The 27,013-nt window shown below is 35.0% G+C and overlaps 1 protein-coding gene across 10 annotated transcripts in view; it reads left to right on the forward strand.

Annotated features, from left to right (window-relative positions):
- Window positions 1–27,013, forward strand: part of cnksr2a (connector enhancer of kinase suppressor of Ras 2a) — a 763,738-nt gene that overhangs the window by 275,779 nt on the left and 460,946 nt on the right. For all 10 annotated transcript variants that reach the window (XM_039745560.1, XM_039745565.1, XM_039745561.1 and 7 more), the window contains one exon: window positions 7,054–7,141. In XM_039745560.1, coding sequence (XP_039601494.1) covers window positions 7,054–7,141 — 88 coding nt within the window. The remainder of the gene's footprint in view (window positions 1–7,053; window positions 7,142–27,013) is intronic.

A 27,013-nucleotide genomic window follows, 5' to 3' on the forward strand; every position in this document is an offset into this window, starting at 1 on the left:
TAATTGCATCTGATAGCATTGGTTGGAACTGCAAAGCTTGTGGACTTTTAGGACAATAGTGAACATTGCATTAAGCCATCAGAAATTGTTGGCTTCATTAATACAAAAACAAGCATGGTAGAAGCAAATCGAAGAGACAGCAGCTCTTTCTCTTTTTCCGCCACATCTTCTGATCTATTATATCTAGACTTGTTTGTCCCACTGTTGAAAGTAAAAGGCACTTATTCAATAAAAAAAAAGGGTTTTTATTTTGAATGATTTATTCACCAGCTACTCAACTCAATCCACAGAGAGCTGCTGTGAAGGTAGTTTTTTTCTTGTAACCATGTATTAGAAAGGAGATCAATGATTTATGTGTTTTTTTTTTGTATCAGATTTATTCAGACTTCAGTTTACGAGTCAGATCACCCCTTTGCTTCTGTGAGATGCTTGGTAAACGTCAGTTTTATTCAAGAATTTTCATTCATAGTTTTTAATGCATTTCTAATACTCTATGTAAATAGTGGAGGATTAATCTTCTGTAATCCAATATGTCCGGCACGTAAAAGCTAGGGCTGCTGTTCAATTAAAATTTTTAAACATGATTATTCACACCATTACAATTTTTAGTGAAAACTAACTCATTATTAATTACTATTTATCATAGTCCCTTCAAGTATATTAATATTTCTCTATTAAAAAGAAATAGCTCTGTGATTAATTTCTAGTACAAAACGGCTGTAATATTCACGTGCCTATTCATATTAAATTATTTCAGTAAACAATTCAGAGTAATTTTATTTTTTTTCTTTTGAGCCACATCACAATGCAAAATAGTCTAGCATTTTGATTGGTTATATCAATAAGTCTACCTTTAAAATGATATGAAGATGATATTGATTTTTCTGAACAATTTATTCAGCTAGTTGTTTTAGCATACCAGTTTATTTACACAGGTGGATGATATCCAGAAATAGAAACAAATATCTACAAGGGACCAGTGTTAGAAAGCATCCCTTTTAAAGTTAACTTACATTACTCATTACTTGCCAAAAGTAACAAAATGTTACATAGTTACTTATTATAAAATATAATGTACTTCAAACTTTTGCAGTATTTTTTCTTCTTGTAGAGATATGAAACTTATTTGTGTAATCAAAATAAGTCTATTTTCCTAGAACAAAGAGATATATAGCATATATTCATTACTTCATTCCATATCAAGAAAGTTAATAACATAAAGCAGGGCAGACTGAAAAAAGAATTTTAAATATGTACCATGGTTATGGGTGATGCAGGATATCCTTAAGTGTGTGTGTTTTTTTTTTTTTTTAATTGCACATTGTCATAGACTTCTTTTATTCTAACTACAGTATCTTATCCTTCAGCCCAAACTGATGTAAATATTAAAGTGATTAGTTTGAATTGATTATTGCCTGGTTTTATTGGTTATAGTATAATATAGGCTAATCTAGCCTATAGTAGGTAACTTGCAATTAATTTAACAACAACAACATAGCATGCCTGATTTGGGGAAAGTGTGAGTGAGGTATAAAGAACTGAGTAATCCCACTCTGTGCTATCTGCTCTTTAGCTGCTAGGACATGCACCTGCCCTTATGCTGTTTCACGTGAGACATGAACCCAAGGCCACCGAAAATGCTCGATGGCAAGCTTATTTATCATCATGGACAGGGCCGATCCACTGACATTCTGTCTCCCACTCAGACCTTACCTCAACATCCACTTTTATGGGCGAATTTAGATTAGCAGAAATCACCATAGTAACGTTTACTGTGTATGTATCATCTTATTGTAGACCTAGGGCATGTGGGCACTGCTCTCCTATGTCCTAACAGATGGTGCTTTAGTGCAAAATTCATCTAAATAGTTGATAAAATATTTACAGCAAATTTAATTTAGTTCTTATAATCAGTTTTTTACAAGCTTTTGATGATGTGCTCAATGTAATTTGCTGTGTAGAAGAATATTTATTTTCAAGTCTGAAATTTCCTTTCTTCTTCACCACTAGCCTATTTATGGGGTGTTTGTGGAGTCCCTTAGACCCTGCAGTTTTTTCGGCATACTTTGCTTCTTATTTGGGCATATGTGTAACCTTAACTTTTCAGTTGCAGATTATGACTTGCAGACTAGAGCCCTTTAAATCAACCTTTTGGTTAATTTATTGTGGCATAATTTAAAGTGTGCATAAATTTGTACTTCTTTATATTTTAAGTATTTGTATTCATTGACATAAATCATGGCAACTGCTTTCAATTAAATTCAGTTTATTTTTGTATAGCACCCTTCTAAGTGCAGGCTCAGAGCACCATAACATTTACATGTAAATAATTACAAACTTTACAAATTATTAAATTGTATACTGAGTGCATGTAAAGGCACATATTTGTTTAAACAGACAAGACAACAAAGTAGTTTGAAACTGATTAACATAAAGAGAACATAACAGTATCAATGAATTAATTGACTTAAACTTTTAACACAGAACTATAGTACATTTGGATTACTTCTATGTACAGTAGAATGTAGAACTTTGTCCACTGAACAACTGGAAATCTATGAATAATCATTTGCTCTTCTGCATTCTGTATTAAGTATTTGATGTTGATGTGAGATGTTCTTGGTGGTTTTAATGTGTGAGAATATGCTGATTTTCATTGTGTGCATTTTTTATTTTGTTTTCATTATTTGCCTACATTTTATCATCAATGGTTCTGATAGCCTGATACATGCTGAAATGCAATGCCTTTTCCTCATACTCCTTCTGTGCAGCTCCAATTATCCTTTTTTTCTGCCACATCCCCTGCCAACACATTTATACTACTGTCTTTCTGTCACCTTCACTTTCCCCAACTCTGTGAGATGAGGTATTCCAAGCCAGGATCTTTCCTGAGAGCACTGGCAGTCATGTACCCAGGCCAAAGCAGAAGTAGTAGTTTGTAGTAAGTAGCTTTGTATATCATTTCAAGTTTGTATTAAGCATATAATGCCTATGCCAATTGAATATTTATATTTGTACAAAAAGGGATTTTGAATTAAGCCCTAATGCCCAAGTCAATTGAATATTTATATTTGTACAAAAAGGGATTTTGAATTAAGCCCTAAATTTAAATGGTGATAGTGTAAATATGTAAAAAAAAAAAAAAAAGTTCTAAGCTTGTAGTTCCTAGTCCTAATATTGATGCTTCCAGCAGGTGTTTGAAGTAACAGACCTGGGTAAGCAGTTTAGGAAAGTGAATGAATGGATGAAAGCTGTAAACAGAACAATGTGAGAAGCCTGTAAATAACAAATTGCACTAGTCAGTACTAACTGAAATAAATTAATATGTTTTACATCTTGTGTACTTAGTAAAAGTAATATTGAGGCCTGGCCCTGTGTTTGACAGGAGTCCTGCCTTATTCTCAATGGTGCCTGGATAGACTCCTTTAGTCTAAGCGGGTCTGAGAATATTGCAGTATGTAATATTAAGCCACTATTTTGGCCTTCTGAACAAAAACATTGACGGTTCATTTAGCTGTCAATATTATTTCTACCATTTAATAATGTGTTAAAGGCAAACAGTTTTTGTTTTACAAATCCAATTTTCTAACCTGTTGAAATATTTGTTAATGGACACAGCAGGAGAAGTGTCATTTTAGCTGATGGAATTCTATAGCTGAATATAATCTGCATACAAGGGAAATTGAATATTTTTTCTAACTATATTTCACAGAAGTAATGTAAGCTGAGAGAAACTACTATATATCTGATTTTCAGATGTAATGCCAAAGTACTGTCATCACATTTCTGTATGTAATGAAATTGATTTGATTTGAAATTGTTGTACTATTGTTTAAATATTTAGCAGTTTAGATTTAATCTCATCAGAGATGATTTGAGAGTAGGTAGCTCCTAATACAATAAAATTATGTCGGGTGATAGCAAGAAATTGATAATATTAAGAATGGATTCTTCAAGGACAGTGTACTTCAGGAACACTTCAAGAACTAGTAGTTTGGCTAGTTTTTTTGGAGTGGGAGAAAAGGGAGAGTTAGTAGGGTTTATTTTATAAAATTATCTTATTTTATAAATTAAAGTTATTTTCTGTTCTTTTAGTAAGCTCTCGTTACTAAGATGGTCCACACAAACAGACATGATGTTTGACACTGTGATTTTAAGATCTGAAGTCTTATACTGTATAACCTATTTTTTGTAAAAGTAGTTTGTGAAATTTGTGCTGGTAATGTTAAAGGGATTTTGCATGCTGATTCATATTTGTTGAATTAGGAACTGTTTTAAACAGTAAGCAAGGGTTATTTCTCATTTCATCTCTTAATATGGAGTGGCATTCACAAGGGGCCAGAAAAGCTTTATTGCATAACCTTTAATAGAGTTGGCCCATGCTGTTTGAAAGACTTGCAGTTTTGTTGCTCTTTATCTGTGCTCTAGTTTTCCAGCATTCTAATGTGTGAGTAGCTGCACTGTAATACTATTAAATTAATGTAATTAGTCATTAATAATTAATATGGTGCAGGATCTTTGTAAATTATTACAACAAATGCACCTATTATATTTTTAATATTTAAAAGAATAATGATCATTTTTGTATAGTATCTATTACTGTATATTGTTTCTAGGTTTGGCTGAGAAAACAGGATAGCTTACTTATTGACTATCATTTGATCTCATTTTTACATTTGTTCATAGTGGTAAACCACAACTACAGTACTTTGGGGATAGTCAACAGCATTAGTTGAAGCATCTTGGGTATGTACAAATATGAGGCCTACTTTCCGTGAGGTAATGTTTTCATGTACTTCGTTTTAATCTCTACTTGTACCCCCTCCCAGACTATGCTCAGCAATGCTGATATCACATGAATAGCAATGGTAGCCAGTGGATGAGCTATTGCTGAGCAGGACCCCTGAACAAAGAAAGAGAGAGAGGCAAGTCTTTAATTCAAAACCTCCATGTTGTTTGAGTGTGCTGCACTGTTGCGCACAAGATAAATATTTTAGCTAAAATAGTTAGTTGTATTTGGGACAATGTGAGAAATGACTTAGTATATGAAAAGTGCATTATGCACCATGAGTAATCTGAGATTTTGATCGTGGACAGTTTGATATTGTTGTTTTTCAAGTTGAATTTCCATTCAAGCCCACAGTATCAGAAATTTTGTTTTCACCATTCTCATGGAAACATGACATTCAATTATTTTCTTGGCCATAACTATAAACAATATAGGATTAGTAATAGGTGTAGAGATAAGGATGTTAAATGACCCACATTTTTGGTAAGGATATGCAGTTAATCGATAAAATTATTACGTAAGCCCCTCCAACAATATACTGTATATTGATTTATGAAGGAAGGTAAAACAATCTGTCATAGCTAAAGAAATTTGAGTCTGACTTCCTAAACTACGTTACAGTACATAAATAGAAATTTGTTTACTTACTAAATTATCGTTAACAAAAAGAGAGGTATTTCCAAGCAAAGAAATTTATATTTCTTAAATAATTTTTTAAACATTGGTGATATTTTATATTTTTTATTTTAAAATGAATCTTACTTATAAAGATATACCAAATGGAGGAACAGAGGTTAATTTTAATCATCTTATGTTCTGTACTGTATTGATTGGTTTTCATTTGGTTTCAAATTATGTTGCATAAATCTCAAAATTGGTATTTTTGAATAGTCCTTAATGAAGAACAACCGATGCAATAAAAAGCAAAAATGTCCTGCAATTGAAGATCACAGTGCCCTGACCTCACTGATACTCTAATTGGTCAGCTCCCACGAACTCACATCAGGCCAGTTTAGAGATGCCACTCAGCCTAAATGGCATGCTTCTGGGATGTGGATATAAAACTGGAGTGTTTTGGGTGGTTGTAACTTACATGGAATTTAGCAGAATATGCCAGCTTCATACAAGCAGTGTCTGGGTCTGGAATTTGATCCCTGGACTGTATAGTTATGAACGGTGCATGATGCCACCATTTCTTGTGAAATTTTACAAAATATTAGATGACATCTCCGAAAACATGAGATGAGTTCTTCAGAGTTGCATTCAGTTCTTAGTACCTCTGAGTAATACCGCTATGTACAATTTATAGGTAGGATGCCAATAGCACAGTAGGTTCAAAAAAAGTATTTTTTATTTTTAAGAAAAATGGTCAATATATATATGTTTTTCCTTTGTTTTCTAGATAGTAGTGATTAAAAAAAATCAAATATCGTAAAACTTGTTATTTTTCTGTGTCATTTTGACATCTTCTGTTTTATAGATGCAATGCAATATTAATGTAGAGAATGTTTACTTAGCTCTGATTTAAAGACGACAGTGCGACATTGTCAACAAAACACACCATCTGTCACTTCATAAATTGGCATTCAGTCCCAAGTTTGTGTACATGTTCTTTGGGTATGTTTTTTTAATGTATAATGCACAGTGCACATATCTCAAAGTATTTTTATTCAATTCTAATTACAAATACATGTCAATTTTAACTCCTTCTAATCAGATTAGGAAATGTCCTAAAATGAGGATTACCTGTTAAAAGAATTGCTCTTTTAAATGCACAATAATTTCTTCTGGGGAAAAATCATTCTGGAAGCTGAAGTGCTAGATATTTGTTACCATAGAGACCACATAACAAGTTTAACCAAGTGCAACATTAAAAAATAAGGTAAAAAAATCTCTGTACATGTTTTAATTGTAAGGATGCTGAGTGTGCAGAGAGTTATTGTGTATATATTTTAAACCAGCTTTTATTGAATTTCGTTGCTATTATTTTCTACAATTCATGATTTTATGCTTTGAGATTTTCCTTTGTCTGGTTGAAAACTGTAGCTAAGCAGATTAAGGATGACAATATCTGAATTTTTGTGGTGTGCTTATAGATAATAATCATTTGAATTAAAGCAATATATGCATATATAATTTCTCATGCAAGTAACTGCACACTGTCAGATTTAGACAACAACTATTTAGTCAGTTTCTGCTGTAAAATTAAGTAAATCATTTCTGAAAATTTAACACTAGGTGTTTTTTTTTTTTTCTCTTTTCAGATCACCTTTTGCTGCTGTAACAGATTACTCTGTAACAAGGAACAATGTGATCCAGTTGTGTTTGGAACTGACCACCATTGTACAACAGGTAAGGCACAGGAAGATTTTTTTTTTTTTGTTATTGGGAAGGTATAGCTGAAATTTGTTCAGTTTGACCAACATAGTTTCTGAACCCTATCAGTAATGCTTGCTGCTATGATATATTTATTACTAATGCAGCTATGAACTGCAGGACTGAGACCCGAGTTTGTAGTGTAAAAATGTGCTAACATTTACTTACCAAACAAAAATATTTAAACTCTATCCCCTGTATGACTGCTAGCTTAATGTAACAACTATCGGCATACCCTAATTACAATTTTAAAAATATATTTTGTTTACATACGTTGAATATTTGTGAAAGGAACAACAACAAGTAAGTGTGCATTAATCAGGTAAACACTTCTTATGTGACAACACCAGAATTTATTTTTGAGACTGCTTAAGTAGGGACCCAAAATTCTTAACAAAATATTTTTTTTTGATTTCTGTTCACTATACAGTCTTTTCTATTTAAAATAAAGTTTGTTTGAAGAGTTACCACAAGTCTGTATCCTGAAATAAGGGTGAAACTAACACATTACTCACTGAATAATACATTTTCATAAAAATAAATTGTACACAAAAATAATTTCTTTTGCAAGTTCTTAATGTTGTTAACACTTTGAAAATTATATTTGTTGTGTAGAGAATGTAAATGCTAATATCACTGAAAAAAGAGGACAATACACAGAGCTACTTTTCGTAAATGGGGTGGACATTCTGTGCTAGAGGAGGATTACGTATCTGTTAATCTCTCAAGCATCAAGTGGGCAGCACCTACGCTGCATTATGTCTCAAATTCCCTCAGGAGCTTTATTCCATAAGGGCTTTGTTCTGTTAATTTGTAACTGATCAGTTTCTTGATTGTTTCATATTGTTTGCATATTGTCCTTTGAACTGTTTTTGTTGGTAGCAGTAGCAGTTTCTTGATAATGATCACTCATGTGTATTTTACCATTTGTTGTCATGCTGCTACTATATTCACTCCTTGTTAGTTTTAACTATTGGAATACATAAAATGGTTTGGTTACAGTGTTACTATGACTAAAAGCTGAAAAAGTAAAAATAATTGAATTTATTTGCTTCATTTATCATAAATCTTTGTAGTCTATGGAAGCGTTAAAAAAATCTTCAGCTACTGTCATCATTAGTGCATTGGGTTAAATATGGTCAAATATGTGGTATATATAATAGGTGCACCTTGCTAGTACTGGGTATGGACCCTTTTTTGTCTTCAGAACTGCCATATTTCTTTATTGCATAGATTCAACAATGTGCAGGAAACTTTCCACATGGGTTTTGGTCCATATCAACATGACAGCATCACACAGATTTGTCAGATGCACATCCATGATGCGAATCTCCCATTCTACCACATCCCAAAGCTGATCTGTAAGATTGAGATCTGTACAGTGCAGTGAACTCATTGTCATCTTCAAGTAATCAGTTGGAGATGATTTGAGCTTTGTGACACGTTGAGTTATTCTGCTGGAAGTAGCCATCAGAAGATGGGTACACTCCGGTCATAAAGGGATGGACATAGTCAGCAACAATACTTGTGTAGTCTGTGTCATTTAAAAGATTGGTACTATGGGGCCAAGTATCGCCCATATTATTACACCACCACCACCACCAGCCTGAACCGTTGATACAACGCAGGATGGGTCCATACTTTCATGTCGTTGACACCAAAATCTGACCCTAGCATCCAAACATTGCAGCCGAAATCAAGACTCATCAGACCAGGGAATGTTTTTGCTTCCTCTGTTGTTCAATTTTGGTGAGCTCTTGCAAATTTGTAGTCTCAGTTGCCTGTTCTTAGCTGATAGGAGTGACACCTGGTGTGGGTTCCTGCTGTTGTAGACCATCTACTTCGAGGTTTGACATGTTGTGTTTTCAGAGATGCTCTGTATACCTTGTAATGGGTGGTTATTTAAGTTGCCTTTCTATCAGCTGAAGCCAGTAAGGCTATTCTCTTTGAACCTCTTGCATCAACAAAGCATTTTCTCCCAGACAACTGCTGCTCACTGGAGATTTTCCCTTTTTTTGGGCCATTCTCTGTACACCAAAGAGAGGGCTGTGCATGGAATACCCAGTAGATTAACAGTTTCTGAAATGTTCAGACCAGCCTGCCAGGTGTCACAACCATGCCACATTCAAAGTCACTTGAATCTCTTTTTTTCCCCCATTCTGATGCTTTGTTTGAACTTCAGCAGGTCATCTTGACAATGTCTATATGCCTAAATGCATCGAGTTACTGCTGTGTGATTGGCTGATTAGATAGTTGCATTAAGAAGCAGGCGAACGGGTGTACCTAATTAAGTGGCTGGTGGGGAGCATGTATGTGCATATGTGTGGGTGTATGTGTACTGTATATGTATGTACTGTATATGTATATACTGTATATGTATGTGTGTATATATATATATATATGTATATATATATATATATATATATATATATATATATATAAAATATGACAATCAGAATATTCTGTTCAGAACCTTATTTCAACTTCATATTGTGTTTTGATTAGAAAAATAACGCAAGTCAAAAAATATTTATTAGGAACAAAAAGTAACTTTTTCTAAATGACATATTAAAAAAAGCTGTAGATTCAATCAAGTATAACCTTATTGTTTACAAAGCTGAACTAAAAGTAGACGAACACAGATTTCAGTTTCAGAAAGTAAATGTTTCCTGGTGAAATACTGCTGTGAAGCATTAAAAAGTCATTAGTGGATAAATCTTCAGCAACACTGATGTAAAGGGTTTTCCTGCATTGGCCTTCCATACACATAATTTCACTTTCAAAACAAAGGAATAGGGCTACATCCTGAAGCAAAATGCCTAGAATAGGTTAACTGAAAATCATGTAGCCATCACCTAACACTCAGTATTCATTATATGTTGAGTAATTTGCTTATCTTTAAAGGTATCAGTATTAAATAGAAGCTGTGATTGTATACAGAGGAGAATGTTTTTCCTTTTACTTCCAAGTCACAAACAGACTGCACTTTTTATCGCCTAAATCAACATTATTGTTTAGAATTTCCATCTTAATTGCAGTTGTTAATCATCAAGCATTGTCAGTTTAAAGTGTTGTTCAGACTAAGCATTTGACTATAATACAGCATTATAACACACATTTAATAAAAAGAAATGGAAAATGTCTTCATAATTAAAAGTAATGCCCCTTCATTACTTTTTATAGGATTGTGGAATGAAATGCAGTATGTGGTAGTCACATCATCATCTCAAACATAACAGTGATGGCAGTCAAGTGACCATGAATATGTATGTTTTCTATAGATAGTTCTTCTTTTTTAACTAATAAAAAGTGTATATTGTAGAGTTCTTATTCCACAGCTTCTACTATTTTTTGATTTGCAAGAAGTGGGATGAAATGCATCATCTGGGTGATATGATAGTCCTTTTGAAGTTAACCAGAAATTTTATTTTATGAGATCTTCTTATTTGCAGCTGTTAATACTTTAAGCACTACATGTAGGCATTCTAAGATACTGTATTTTCGGTCTTGTATGTAATCACCAGTATTTTTAAGATGACTCCGAACCAAATAGAGGTCAGCATGGTTCTAGCACGTATCACATCTGTGGAATTGTTTTAACATGTAACAGAAGCTGGTTTAAGTGATTTTTCCTTTGGAAGTTCCTCTTAATAAGCCATATGCCACACTTTAACAATAAACAACAAAGTTGCCCAACTACCAATTTCCAATTGAAATAAAGAAGAAAAGAACTCCCAGTGATTTAACAAATACATAATGAAAACATTGTAAAGTATTAGCAGAATCATTCAGTATCAATTAGTCAATCGATCTATTATTTAGTATGTTTCCAAAGGACATAATTGTAAGTCATTTTATACAACACTCAAGAAGCATTACAATGTAATCCAAGAGAAGTAATTTTATTAATAAATCACAACACCCACAAACAGTAAAAGTGTAAAGTCTACATCTACAAATAGATTAACAGTAACATTTGGTAAACAACACAGTAGAGTTGGCATTAGCGGAGAGGTACAAAGTATTCTGCATGAAACGGAAACTAAACATAAATGGAGCATATACAAATTGCAAACCACAAACAATTCATTTTCTGGTAAGACATTATGATCTCTGGAGCCTCACAGACACTCCATGGAAACAATCACATAAGAAATGACCCAAAAAGCTAGTGATTAGCAAGTCACTGGAAAGTAAGATTGTTTGTTTCAGAAGGTCTCCTGGTGTCTGTCAAATCTATGCCTGGCACACAAATCTCTTAACCCTGAATAATAATTAAGTCATTGTTTTAAGAATGTGTGAAAGAATGGTGTTCAGAAGAGCCCAGTTTTTTCTCTTACTTACTATAACTGAGCAAAGTAGAGAAAATCTTCATTAAGATATATAGGCCAAGTATTATTCTTAAGTCTTAAAACAAGCAGAGATCTTAAACAAGGGAGAACCTAAAGTACTGAAACACTAATCAAAAGTCAAAATCAAACCTTAAGTCTGCACCAAAAAAGCACAAGAATTTCTTTTATGAAAAGGCTATATAAACAATGAATGCATTTGCTAGAGTGCCACCATCTTTTAACGCAAACCTACGTGTGATCAGGACCATGTGTTACCAGAAACAACATGGTGGCACCTCATAAAATCTGCATGCAAAACAATGATATCTGCTGACATTAGCAAACAAAATGATGTTGCAATGATGTAAAAATAAATGCATCAAATTCCAAAAGTGAAATAAAAAAAAACATACTAATTCTATTTAAGAGGTCCTATCATGTAAATTATGTTAAATATTTTTTTCCAGCTCTCGTTGGAATAAAATTAAATGGAAATGAATAGTCTGGGTGACTTTTTTTTCTCTCACACAACTGCAATTTTTCCTAGTTCTTTTTTTTTTTTTAATTTTATTCTTGCTGATCTCACAACTAGGAATGGGTTTGTATTTTCAATAAAGTAATGATCAGTGTCATGCAGTTAGTATTCTAAATGCAAAAATAAGAACAAAATTAACTGTATGTAATATATTTTTTAAAAAACAGCACTTTGCAGATTGTGGCAAACCGTTCTGAGAAGAACTGGGCCTACTTGCAGCTACCAATGACTCTTTCATTATTTAAAACATTCCTCCTAAACTGTTCTTTGTGTCATCAAACCTTCTTCCTCCTTCCATTTGTACTCTTGGCAATTAATTGCCATTTCCTCAACTGAATGTTATAGAGGAACCCCACCCTTATACTACCAGATTGTGGTGCAAATAACATACAGTAGTACCTTTCTGCCTATTGGTAATCAAGCAATGTTTTTTATAAGGGGATTGCTACCACTACACCCAATTATACACCCACTATACCTAAAGCCAAGCATAAAATTTACAGATAAGATCTGATGTGCATTTTGTTCATTTACTGCCTGTGAATAACATTAATCAATCAGTTTAAGAAAATCTTTGAGTGGAAATGAGTTGCAAAGTTCCCTAATGCGTTTGGTAGTAAACCAGACTCTCCTGACTTTGCAGGCAGACAGATATCTAATTTTGTGAGTAAACCAGGAGAAGCGGGCAAAAAGAAAAACAAAGGAAAATAGAAATAAACCGAAGCAACCAAAATCCAGACGAGAGACAAAAATCAAGGTCAAATAAGTCAAAAACCAGACAAGACAAAATCAATAACGCACAATAAGTAAAAATGAAAATAGGGATTTTATCCACCAATAGGATAAAGCTCAGAGCAAAAGGCTGACCTTTATGCCATCTGCTGAATAAATCAAGGTCATGACACTGGAGACCATGCCCCTAGAATTGTCGGATGTGACCCTGACAGCAGTACACAGTATGGCTTCTCTAGCTACAAAACATCAATATTCGGCCTAAACCATGACACAGACTCAGCTTCCTCATTCACACTTTCGGTAACTGCATTGTTTTTATTGGATAGTTGTACTGTGTAGTAGAACATACCCCAGGTTAAATCAGTAATTAACTTCAGATCTCCAATTTGACCCTAGGCCAGAAACTCTCTTACAGTGAATCAGCACAAGCTTTTCCCACATCTTCATCATCCTGTAAACATTAAAGGGACATACTAATCTAAAACACCTATAATATCCATTGTTTTGTAGGAATACTTCATCCAGAAATTATGTTTGTGTATCTGTTACTTTTGTTGTTTGTAATGATAACCAAGAAAAAATGATAATCTCATGTTTTCATGGAGAATGGGAAGTAATTTCTGGTGCAACAGATATCTATGGTGAACAACACTGGACAATATCAAACAATATCAAAAAGTTAATAACAAAAATCTCAAGTTACTGTCTACTTGACATGTATTCAGTCATATACACCAAATATGTGTATTTTGGCTAAAAAAAATTTTTATATCAGCTATTTTCAGAAAATTCACTTGAGCAGAAAGGGAATATATTAAAACAGAATATATACTTTGAATTGAAGAATGCCCCATCCCACAGACTTCCTGGATCTGTTCTAACAGATGGATGCATATAGGAAGGCCATTTTATTTCCCCAAAGCTAAGAAAATTAAAATATTGCTACTGTAAAATAAATTTTTTAACAAACATCAAGCAGGTTAAACACAAAGTAAATGGGATTTTACTGAAAACTGAAAATTTAATGATTTAAATGGATGATTAACATGTGAAATTCAGCTCTCTACAAAGAAATAATCCAATGTATTGATTGGAGATTTTAAAGCAATATTAAGAGTGAGTGCAATTCAAGGCTGATTTATACATTACAGCCAACACTGTAACTTGGAAACTGAATGTATGTGTGTGTGTATATATATATATATATATATATATATATATATATATATATAATATTTAAATATTTATACATTTTACTGATAGTTTATTTAAAAATGTTAATATAATTTGTAAAAGGCATTTCCTTTGTAAATTTATATTTGCCTCCAGCTTTTTTGGTTAGGAGAATTGTACTGTAAATATTCTTTTCACTATTCATTGCTGAAGGCTGTTGAAAACTATTAATATAGTAATACTTGTATTCTTCTAAGTAAAACACACTTTAGTGGGTATTTATTTTTTCCTTATTGGAATGAAACATTTATGCTGTTGGATCAATGGAAATGTCATTAGATAGTGGATTGTTGAAATGTGCTATCCAGTAAAGGTTATTAAAGAATAATAGTAAAAAATTATAAATACCAAGAAAATAAAAACTAAAGTATTCCTACTCGTTTTTATGACATTTATTTTGTTTGGAGTATTGGGTGTTTTCCTTTGTTCCACAATTAGTGCGTAGGAATAAGACAACAAGAAAAATCATAAAAAGGGGGCACCAAAGGTGACCCCGTATAATTGATGTTAAAACAAAACCTGAACAGTTGGAATGTAGTTATGCAGAGCAACTTCTCAGACATGAGTCTTCAACCAACTGCTTCCAGGTGGCAGTAGAGCCAGTTATGAAGCCGAGCGAGTGGAAGGGATGGGTCCAGGAGGTTGGTAACCGGAAGTGATGATAGAGGTCTTCCAGTCTGCAAAGAGTGAAAGAGGAGAGGCAGTTAGATACAGCACTATCCTATGGCTTAGAGTTGAATTACCCGTGGATGAGCACTGAAACTTGTGTGACATGTGATAAGCACAGACATGCTGAACTGGATGATGTTGTGATGTTTGCTATGTAACACTAAATGTGTGCAGTTAATACATTTTTTGTTTGTTTAATCTGTTCTCTTCATTTTTAGAATATTTTAGCTTTATGTATATTTTATCTAGCTTTGTCCAAAAATATTACTATATGTGTGTTACATTGTGACCTTGTGAAAGGTAGTAGAGGATAAATCATTGTTTAGTTATTTAAAAGTATTTTAATAATTGGTCTGTTTGCTAAGAGTTTCTCTGCATGAAGCAGGTTGTAATTTTCAGTATTCTTAATGTGACGTCTTCTGAATAACTGCTTGGAAAGCAGGTATAGTTTTTTCAACCATTCCAAATTTAAAGCAAAATGTAGTAGCAATGCTTTGAGTTACATAATTACAAACAGTATATTACAGTTCCCAGTGTTTTGTAAGAGTGTGGATGCAAAGACTAAAACTGTTAATATTTTACTTTGGTAGGGTAAATTTTGAGCAAATGCTAAGTCTAAGGAAGATAAGCAGGAATAAGCTTTTGAGTGTGGAGACAGTCATGTAGCAGTAGAAAAGTTTTTGCGTGTAATACAGGACAAGTACATACCTAAATCTAGAATTCATAGAAAATTAAAAAAAAAACTCCTCAGTAATAGAGTTAAAAAAAAGGAAGCTGGAAAGGAAAAAACGACTGTATGAGGAATATTATAGGTATATGGGAACATGAGGGCAACCATTAAGAAGGATATTAAGGAGGCTAAAAGACAGCTGGAGAGGATTGTAGCAGATAAGGCGAAAGACAACCCAAAGAAATTCTTTCAATATTTTAGTAGTAATTGAACAGTTAAGGAGGAGGTGAAGTGCATCAGGAATAGTAAAGGGGAATTAAAAACTTAGAGCATCTAATAAGCATTTTTCTGAGAACCTCCCAGCAGTATATGGGATTACTAAGGAGGTACTGAAGGATGTGGAAATTGTCGAGGGAGAAGTACCACACAGATTAAATAGGCTGAAATCAAACAAATCTTCAGGACCAGATAATATTTACTTAAGTTCTTAAGGAGGTTAGCAAGTACATACATAAATCCTTGACACATATTTTTAGAAGTCGTTGCCCACTGGGGAAATTTCAAAGGACTGGAAAATGGCAAATATTATCCCATTATATAAAAAGGGTGACTTGGTAAATTCAAGCAAGTATAGACCAGTAAGCTTAACGTGCATCACATGAAAATTAATGGAAGGAATTAAAGATAAGATTGAGCAGCACATGGCAAGTACAGGAGTTTTTTCTGAACAGCTGGCATGGGTTCAGAAGAGGGAGATCAAATTTTACTAACATGCTGGAATTCTATGAGGAAGCAACAAAAGGATATGATCAAAGTGGAGCATATGATATTATTTAACTGGACTTTAGAAAGCGTTGGATAAGGTGCTACATGAGATGTTGGTCTTCAAACTAAAAGAAGTTGGAGCTCAGGGAGTTCAAATGGGTACAGAATTGTCTTAGATGCAGAAAGCAGAGGGTGAGGGTGTGAGGATCCTTATCAGAACTGGCTGATGTTAAGAGTGGTATTCCACAGGGGTCAGTGCTAGGGCCACTGCTATTTTTTTTCCACTGCATCTGATACCAAGACGGGTGGAATCCGTTAAATCATTACAGAGGGTCTTGGACAGCCTGTAAGCTTGGGAAGATTTTGTGTCAGATGCTGTTTGTTTAATGTCAGTAAATATAAAGTATTACACGTAGGAAGTAAAAAAAGGTCTGAAAATCGAGAGTGCACCTTATGAGATGGATTTAGGAGTCATAGTGGACTCTACACTATCAACTTCCAGACAATGTTCAGAAGCCATTAAGAACAGAATGTGAGGTTTTTATAACATGATGAGTGGAGTACAACTCTGGCGTGGCCTCATCTGGAGTGCTGTGTGCTGCTTTGGTCTCCAGGCTACGAAAAGGACATAACAATGCTAGAAAAAGTCCAGAGAAAAAAGACATGAAAATGAGCTCAACATCCTTCATGCTTTGGAGAAAAAAATGTGTCCCTTATTTAAATTTCTTTGAAAATGTCTTTTAAATATTTTTAAAATTTCAAATAGTGTCCCTCCTAGCAAAACGTCCCATCTTTATGATGTCAAAAGCTAAATTCTGAGTTGTTCAAGGTGGAACAAGAGAAACCCAACAATATCAAATCATGCTCTCCTTAAACCTCCGTTGTTCCACTCTCTCTTTTTTTTGGCAGCATAGGTTAAGAAAACTAGACACCAGACAAGACGCAATCTGTGAGATTTCTCAGATGGCAGCATTTGCCAAGTTCTTTATTTAGTTATTTTATTATTCTGCTGGCACTTGTTGCCTTCTGTATTTGCTTTAACATTATTTCTTTTTTGGAGTTACGCTTACTGTGTGACTTGCATTCATGCTCCATAAGCAAATGCTTACAAATGCTCCACTGTAGTTGATGATGCTGTAGAAATCAATATGTATGTTGGACAGATCTGAGAAAGAAGAGACATCAACTTTTCCCTAATCTCTAGACTGCTAGATGCCAGTTTTGTAATGTTCCTGATGTTTACAGATTTCTTGCTTTTCCTCCTGATTTTCTTTTTTCTTTTTCTTACTGTTTACCTCAAGTTTTACTGCTCCCTTCCATTTTCTTTGTCATGAGGACCAGCTCCAGCATCACTTAGCTGAGGGGTGAAGAAGACCCTTTCCTGGGCACCTGTTAGCTTTTCCCTGGTAATGCATAAAATTGGGACTTGCTAGTTTAACACCAGTTTGGTTATCCCTTTCATTACATCAAAAAGAGGTACATTAGCACAATTTTAAATTTGTTAGTTTCTGCTGATTCCTGATATTACATTTTACAGAAACATTTGAAACCAGGTAATTCAAGTTCTGATTTATGTATACATCATATTTTTTTTAATCAGGAGAATGCAAAGGTTGGTAAAAGTAAACCTTTCTTAATCAGTGTCTCTGTGAAAAAGAGCCTAAAAAATTTTATCATCAGAATTACAAAATCTGGATTTGGTTCCCAGATGGCCACCATTTTTTTCCCTAATTAATTTCTTAATTATAAGCCAGTTATTGGTGTTAATGAATTTACATTGTTCAATTCTAAGGCTTCCAGTGCTGTTAAATTGATACTTCAGACTTTTCCAAAGCTGTTGATTTTCTTTTTTTTTTTTTTTAAAGAGTACCATCATGTTTGCTGGACTAGAAGCAATCCATATTTTTCTGATATTCACTTTTTTCTTTTAAAATATTTTATTGATACACACATTATACAATGGATACAGAAATGCAAACTAGTATTTTGTCAGCTCGCTTTGCGTCTCAATATTGTTTGAATGCTTATTAAAGAAAAAAGAAACAGTTGTTGGTTTTCCTTAACGCGCACACGTACCGGTCCCGGGACATAACAGCGTTTTAAAAACATTACAGTAATGTGTGCATGCCCATCTGCCATGCATCTCGACATACTACCCATCAAATGAAACTTCAAAGTCTCGTCTTACCGATGATATAAACCATTTTGACACACAACAACCACAGCACTGACACTAAAGCCTTTTTTACAGAGAAGTACATACTTTTAAGAGTTGACTTTCCCTACCTTTGAAGACCCCCTGCAAGTCAAACATCAATATTTCCTGAGCAGTATTGATCCCATTCTGTCCGTAAGGCTCCAGCGAATATAATCCAGTAAAACGATTAGGTTCAAAACACACGATATATTCTCAAAGGGACAAAAACTCCAGAAAACGTTTCATAACTTGAGACTAGCTACGTAATTTTTTTTCATTTCTATTGATCATATCAGACGTAATTTGTTTCTGTCGGCGATAACCATGCTACCGCATGTAACACGGAAGTGTTAGCTTCTGATCGACACCTAAGTTGGCCAATTACGACGGGTCTGGGGTTGACTGGCACCTCGTATAGCCAACGAGTGTCACAGACAGCTGAACGATGACGTACAACTCCAAAACTTGGTAGAATCTACCAGTTTGATTGGACACTGTGACTGACACTCAAAACTTACAGCCAATGAGCAGCTGAGCATTTTGATACACTCTTAAATACACTCTCGATTAAATAATAGATGCATGTACGTGGCGTGAAAGTAATCAATCGGCCCAGGAGAGGTCTAATGGCAGAGAGCGACATGTGCCACGCCCTTGTGCTTTCTGCTTGCTAGTGATTGCTGCCATCAAGTGGCACATGGAAAAATGCTGAGCTGTGTTGTAACAGTTTGTAAAAGAAATGTATATAGTTTGTGTGCATTTTATTAAAAAAAAAAGTAAAAAATAAAAATATAAATATATTTTTGGCCCATAAGACTTGTATTGACTATTTTTACATAGAAATGTGTATTTTTTATTGTTTTTATTATTTTTATAACTAATAGAGTGACACTGTGTGTAGATATAGATTCCTTTAGGTGTAAGCTTTCAGTAGAGCCCTCATTGATATATGTGGGTTGAAGCATTCAAAAGTTATTACACTTTTTCCATACGTTCCAAAATGTGGATAATGGTCCCTGTAAAAAGCACCTGGGCATGCCCACATAAAAATTGGTGTAAAAAATGTCATTTTTACAGGTATTCTTTTCAAATTTGAAATGTGAGTAGTCAACAAGTTATTCTGTTGGTACATAGTGTGTTTCTGTCCCCACCTACCTACTGCAGCTTTATTTTCCTTTATTTTCATAAAAAAACTTAGGCGAGAACAAAAAAATTTGTTTTTTTTGTGAGTTCTAATGTGCATAACTTTTGATCAGTCACACCTACAGTGATTCTGACTACTAAGGGTGAAACTAGAGAATGTTACCTTTACAAAGAGACCAAACATGTGTTTATACTCCAGATAGTTCAATAACAGCAATGATTCTAATTTGGAGAGGTCGAATTACAAGCGATTTAGCAAAAATGACCCGCTTGATAAGGGGGAATCTTAAGAAGTAAGTCAATCAATATAAGTTAAGAAAGTAGCATGCAGCTGCTGTGGCCCACCAAGATCTGAGTTTGACATCCCAATTCAAATTCAAAACTGCTTCCTTCTAGTGAAAAATCAATTATGAACCATGAGTTTACTAGTAGGGAAGGATCGCTAGATAACCAAACTTGTGGTTGTGTCCTACCATCTTCTATATATATAATTCACTAAGGCAAGACAACCATGGAAAGCACGCCGGAAGGGGCGTGGATTCCCTAAGCCGCCAACAAGTGAGACACCTATGGCGCACGCAGGAAGGAGCCACGCCCACCAACTCCAAGACCATTGGATATGAAGACAACTCGCAGAGCCACGCCAACCAACTCAGACGCGACGACACAGAAAAAATGGCGTCATTTATATTCGTCTGTCGTAGAGGCAACATGCAGCTCCGACCCACGCTGACTGTTCATAGAGGCATGTTTCTCGCGGAGGTGAATCGCCATATGCAGTGTGTAAAACGGTTTGCGAGGGGTATCCCATGGGATCCTTAAAACATTCCTTTACAACTGAGGTTAAAACACAATGAAGTAAGCAGTCTTTAAAAACCGAGTTTTCGGTTACGGCGCATGACCGTGTGCACCATAGCACACTGTTTTACATGCTGCATATAGCAATTCGCTTCCACGACAAACATGCGTCTTCTTAGATGCTCCTGCACTTTGTACACACCCAACTCGCTACCTGTGCCTCTGTTTCATCTCACCTGCTTCACCAATGCAGGCCCTGCAACAGTCGAGACGCTCTCTCAGCAACTGAACTTCTCTGTGCCTGACCGGTTCACACAGAGGCACCACACGACGTGGTAGGACTATCTAAGAAGAGGCATGTTTGTCGCGGATATGAATCGTTGTATGCAGCGTGTAAAACAGTTTCTGAGGGGTTTCCCATGGTCTTAGACTCGGTGGCCGGGTCTCTGTCAGTTGCTCTTGCGACCGGGCACATGACCAGGCAGTGTGTATGCTTCGAGTGTGAGGGTGGACGCGACAGGACCATCTAAGAAAAATCATGTTGCGGCTGTGAATCGCTGAATGCAATGTGTAAAACAGTTTGTCGCAGATGTGAATCGTTGTATGCGGCGTGTACAGCAGTTTGCGAGGGGTATTCCATGGTCTTACAGTTGGTGGGCGAGTCTCTGTTAATTGCTCTTGCGAGTGGGCACATGACCAGGCAGTGTGTGTGCTTCGAGAGAATGGGTGGACGAGACAGCACCATCTAAGAAGATTCATATTTGTCGCGGATGTGAATCGCTGTGTGCAGCGTGTACAACGCTGTATTGTATGTTGCCCTCTCCAGAGTTATATCTTTTCATTCACCTACAGTCGTATACACAATGAAGTAAGCAGTCTTTAAAAACCGAGTTTTCGGCTACGACTCACGACCGCGTGACCATAGCAAACTGTTTTACATGCTACATACAGCAATTCGCATCCACGACAAACATGCATCATCTTAGATGCTCCTGCACTTTGTACACACCCCCCTCCCACCTCGCTACTACCATGGTCGGGTGTCTTGGTGGATTATATATAGAAAGGCAGCCAAAACCGCACAGAGCAATGAAAAGACTACGTGAGTCACAGGTGCATCTGGACTGTGCAAAGACAACGACTCGAGTGACGAGGTAGGCACATGAGCAGGCAGTGTATACTGGACGAGAAATCAGCAGACTAGTGTGATGGAGGGAGCGAGTGGATGTCCTTCTCCTCTCTTCCCATTCCACCCTCCGCGCCTGAGTGGCGCACGGACGATTATGTGTTGGTTCATTCCGTGCATTGTTACAATGTTGCTTTTCTTGCTGATTTATTACATTACCAATTTTTCAAATGTTAATTTTCTCCCTGTGCTTAAAAATCATTAAAAAAACGGCCTGATTATGCAGTGTATGGTACGCCGCGGGTTGGCTAGTTTCATATATTTAGAATAAAACCCAGAACAACAATTTGCCGTCATAAATACTTTCTGTTGCAAGAGATATGATGAAAATAAATACTCACCTAGTGCGATGCTTACCCCTTATGTTTAACAATACTGAAGATAAATTGTGGAAAAAAATTTTGGAAGGTAACTTGTTAGCCATTAATAATGTCCTTATTTCAGGATGCAACAACACAAGAGCCTTCATCACAAAAATACAAGGTAACAGGATCAAAACTTGTATGGCTATGTCATAACTTGCTCTGTACTCCTTGAGACACTCAGTCTTTTTAATTTGTACTTCATGTGACTAAGTCTAAAAAAGAAAATCCATGTATTTTGACTTCAGAATGGTAGGAAGCTTTATATTGTCACTGGAAAAAGGTTTGTGAAGTACTCTGTGAGATCAAGGAAATAATTACTGAATTTATAACCAATATGCTTCAACCAAATAGTTAATGAACCACAAAATCCATGTTTTTTTTCCTCTTAAATGGCTACAGGCATCTGTTCACACTTGTCAGAACTACTCTTTGCAATATTGTTTTTCTTTCTTCAAAATTTTAATGTTTTAATTAAGACAGTCTTTGGATAATGGAATTTCCCTTCCACCCAGCATCATTTTATTAAGCTTGTTCACCTCATTGAATATGTCTACAATATGAGCAGTGCTAACCATGTATCAAATTCTAATCAAAATCTGCGAGGGAACATTCAAAGCTCATGTTCAATTTGAACAAATGTGTGATCACTCAGCATGTGGGATGGTGTGTCAATGTGTTCCTCTCTAGTCGTTGAAAGAGAAGCAGCAGCTTCCTCATTATGGTCTTGACTAGGTTGTGCATATCATATCATTTGACAAAACTCCTGAATCTCTGTAGATCCCAGACGTTTTTGAGTACTTTTCCCAAGCTTGGCTACCTAACAGCTATGTGGTAGCCCAGATCAGTGTGATCAGTCTTATGCTCTTCCAACTCTGATTTAATGCCATAACTCTGATGAAATTTACAGCATTTTTTTTTGTTTTTTTCACCTTATACATTTTCTCATATTAGGAATTGTTTTCGCATACCCCTTGGTGTCAGAGTTCAGGGTCAGCCATTGTACAGCGCCCCTGGAGCAATTGAAGGTTAAGGGCCTTGCTCAAGGGCCCAGCAGAGTAGGATCTCTTTTGGCAGTAACGGGGATTCAAACCTGCAACCTTCAGGATACCAGCACAGATCCTTAGCCTCAGAGCCACCACTCAGCCTTTGTTACAACATCCATCTCATAATTAATTTTTGCACTGTTTTCACCACTTCTTGGTGAATTATACAATGTTTAATGGTTAATATCAGTCACTTTGTCCTGCATCCTTTTTAAAAGTGCAACATTTTTTACCTGTCAAATAAGGAGAAACATCAGTTGACATACCAACTAACTTTGTACCACTGTTGTAACATTTGCATGCATGTACTGACTTCTGCAAATAAATCATTACCAGTTGTTGCACCTTTCACTTATTGCATAGAAGTTAATTCCTCTATCATTTCAAAATCTTTCATTATACCTTTCATGAAAATCGTCAGATGTGCAGTGTCACAAGCATCACAGCTTTTATCCAAAGCCAAGGAGAAGTCAACATTTTCCATTAATCTCTTCAGCTGTAGTTCCAGATTCCCCCCAGTTTCTTCAATCCATCTTTTTACCATTTGCTGAGAGAGAGAGAGACAGTTGTTCAAAGACATCTTTTTTTCTGGTCAAAGGACTGGTATCTACTCCAATAAGCTCTCTTTAACAAATTCTTCATCAAATGGTTTGTTCTTTTTGCAATTGTATCATTTTAATATATACAGTAGCTGTTTTTTACTGTTCTTCCTTTTGCTGTATGAGCAGTATATAAAGTTCTTGCTGCTTTTGCAGTCTTCATCGTCCATGTCCTCCTCAGTTAAGTTTCTGTATTTTTCATCGTGTTTGGATTTAAAGTGATGACTCAAGTTGTAGTCTTTGAATACCAAACAGACCACTTTACCGCTACCGTCTGTGAAAAAATGCTTAAGTCCAGGATTTGTTGAATGATCTGTTTTCCTCATTAATGTATCATAATGTACTGCTTATTTTGATCTGTGTTTACATACTCACATCTCACTGTGATGCAGGCCGACCCACCCAGGTAGGTACTTGGCATGAGCATCACTATACATAAACAGGAAAAAGGCATGCACTTTATAAAATTTCTCTTGATTTTCTAGATTGACAGCATTAATAAATTCCTTTGCATATTCCATAGAAAGACAAGGATGTTTTCATATATAAAAATTTAGATTGCTTATTAGTAAATAGAACAGAATAGTTCTTCTTTGAGATACAGTAGGTGTATTGTGATTTTTTTTTTAGTTGAATAAGACAAGGCAGTGAGTGAACAATATAGTATAAGATATAAGAGCAGATTATCTTGTCCACTAATGCTCTGAATACTACTATAAGTGGATAAGAATTTTTAGTACTACTTGACACGTTTTTTTTCCCTATACTGCTTGAAAATGTCACTGACATTGCTTACAAATAGGGTCTTGTCCTAATTAAATATAATTCAGAAGTCTCATCTGAGAGTCTATGAAATTTGAGTGCTATTCAATTACTTACCATTTATTAAATCCAGGTGGTGAATAATTGTGAAGTTTTTGCAGAATCATTTACAGGAATGTCAAATAATACAGATCTTTTGAAAGTTCAACATTTTTAATTGAATCCCTTTACTTTAACAAAATCAACATAATTGAACTTCATTGAATAACTACCCAACTCCAACTTTACACCTACATCCTTGATCAGTTTCCAAGACATTTTTTCAAGGAAGTTTCTGATTGCTTCTTAATAGAGTACTAAACATAGCTAACTCCTCATTTGGGTCTGGTATTTTTGGAGATTCTTTAAAATGTACAGTAGTTAAATCCCTACAAAAGAAAATTAAACTTTGCTGTTCTGTTCAGGAAAATATTAGAAGCCTCTCCAACCTACCTTTTAAAGGAAAAAGTCAAGAAAAAGTAGTCTTCAACCAGCTAAATGATTACTTGAATAAAAAAAATACTGGACAGGTTTTAGATTGAATCATGGCACATTAACTGCTTTGGTCACAGTAGTTGTGTCTAAATAGCAATACGAATAACACAGCAGTCCATGTTCTCTTAGATTTAAGTACTTTAGCACTATATAGGCAGTGGGTTAACCTTTTTGGTAAAGCTGTGGAGGCGATGCATACTTCTGGAACCAATGGATAGTTAATCTACAGTATGTAACTTCATTATTTAAGACAGTCATCATGAAGCCATGACATCAATCATATTCACTTTCTTTTACAGATTATGCATCTTAAGTAAGAGTTTTTTTTTTATTATAAATAATTTCTTACTTTACTGCCTTGACATGACTTTGGTCAACTTTAGACAAATAAGTGAGGCCCAAGCCTTTCGCTAACTTTTTTGTATCAGTGTTTTAAACTGTTTTCAAATAAACATAACAGTAAGTAATTCTTCATAAACCTTGATGACTGTACATCAAAAAAATCATGATATCACCTGTTATCAGGGATCAATTGTAGGCTGTTTATTACTCACACTTTATATATTCGTATTAGGACAGATCCTTTCTAATCATAAGGTTAAAAGTACCATAGCTAAAAAGGATTCAATTCAAACTCCTGATTAATTGTCTCATTGCATTACAATATGGATGAGCTGTAACTGCCATACAATAAGCAATGAATAAACAGAAACCATAGTCATTGGCTGAAATAAAAAAAAGTAGATGCTTACGGAAAAATTGTGCTTATCTGCCCTGGCATGTGAAACTCTATGTAATAAATCTAGGTGTCATGTATTCATAGCTGAATTTTAAATTTAATATTAAATATACTGTTTAGACTGTTGTTTTAAATTTTACAAACATGAAAAATGTTTTTTTTTTTTTTTTTTAATCTGACTTGATTATAATAAACACCTATCAGGACTACCAAGAAAAGATATTGGCTGTAGCTTTTTTAAAATGCAGGAGAAAGAACCATAAGAAAAACAGAAAATCTAAACACATTTCACCTTTATTAGCATCTTTACATTGGCTGCTGCCTCTCTGTCTTATAGGGTTGTTTTAGTTACTTTTAAGTGTATATATAAGGCTCTTGACAATCTTGCATTAGCTTATGTTTGAGAAGTACTATGGAATGTTTAAAAAAGGCAATTTTTTTTATTTGTAATTTTTATAATTCATAGTTCTTGTGTTGTGAAAGAAGATCTACTGCAGAATAACTTATTTTAATCTTTACATTTGATTGCAGCAACGATGCCTATGGCTGTTTTCATAGTCTACAACTATTAAAAAATCCTAATAAAGTAAGTTTTTTTTTTTTTTTAGCTGCTACTGACTTTTTATGTTTTAAATGTTTTTCCACTACCTGCAGTGGCAGTCCCTGTGGCAATTAGGATTGGATCCAAACTTCCAGTTCCCTCTGGGAAATTTTTGAACCTCCTAACGCCAATAAAGTTTCTAAGGAATGAGCCAAGCAAATGAGAACACAACACAAGGCAAAGGGAAGGTGTAAAAAGTGCTCTAGTGCTTTTATTAAACAATTAAAAATCCAAAACAGTGTCCAGATAAACAGTGCAGTGCAACAAAATGTTCAATAATTAATTAATTAAAATAAAGAGGAAGGAATTCGATGAAGCAGTTTTTCACACCTGGATTTGGGGATCCTCTGCCATTCCTCCTTGCAGATCCTCTCCAGTTCTTTCAGGTTGGATGGTAAAGGTTGGTGGACAGCCATTTTTAGGTCTCTCCAGAGATGCTCAGTTGGGTTTAAGTCAGGGCTCTGGCTGGGCCATTCAAGAACAGTCACAGAGTTGTTGTGAAGCCACTTCTTCGTTATTTTAGCTGTGTGCTTAGGGTCATTGTCTGGTTGGAAGGTAAACCTTCGGCCCAGTCTGAGGTCCTTAGCACTCTGGAGAAGGTTTTTGTCCAGGATATCCCTGTACTTGGCCGCTTTCATCTTTCCCTCGATTGCAACCAGTCATCCTGTCTCTGCAGCTGAAAAACACCCCCACAGCATGATGAATACTGAGCAAAGGGTCTGAATACTTAGGACCATGTGATATTTCAGTTTTTCTTTTTTTAATAAATCTGCAACAATTTCAAAAATTCATTTTTTTGTCATATTTTATGGGGTGCTGTGTGTACATTAATGAGGAAAAAAATTAATTTAAATGATTTTAGCAAATGGCTGCAAATAACAAAGAATGAAAAATTGAAGGGGGTCTGAATACTTTGCATACCCACTGTAAATAATATGAAATT

This window comes from Polypterus senegalus, chromosome 2 (genome assembly GCF_016835505.1).
Source record: "Polypterus senegalus isolate Bchr_013 chromosome 2, ASM1683550v1, whole genome shotgun sequence".
Lineage (NCBI taxonomy): Eukaryota > Metazoa > Chordata > Cladistia > Polypteriformes > Polypteridae > Polypterus > Polypterus senegalus.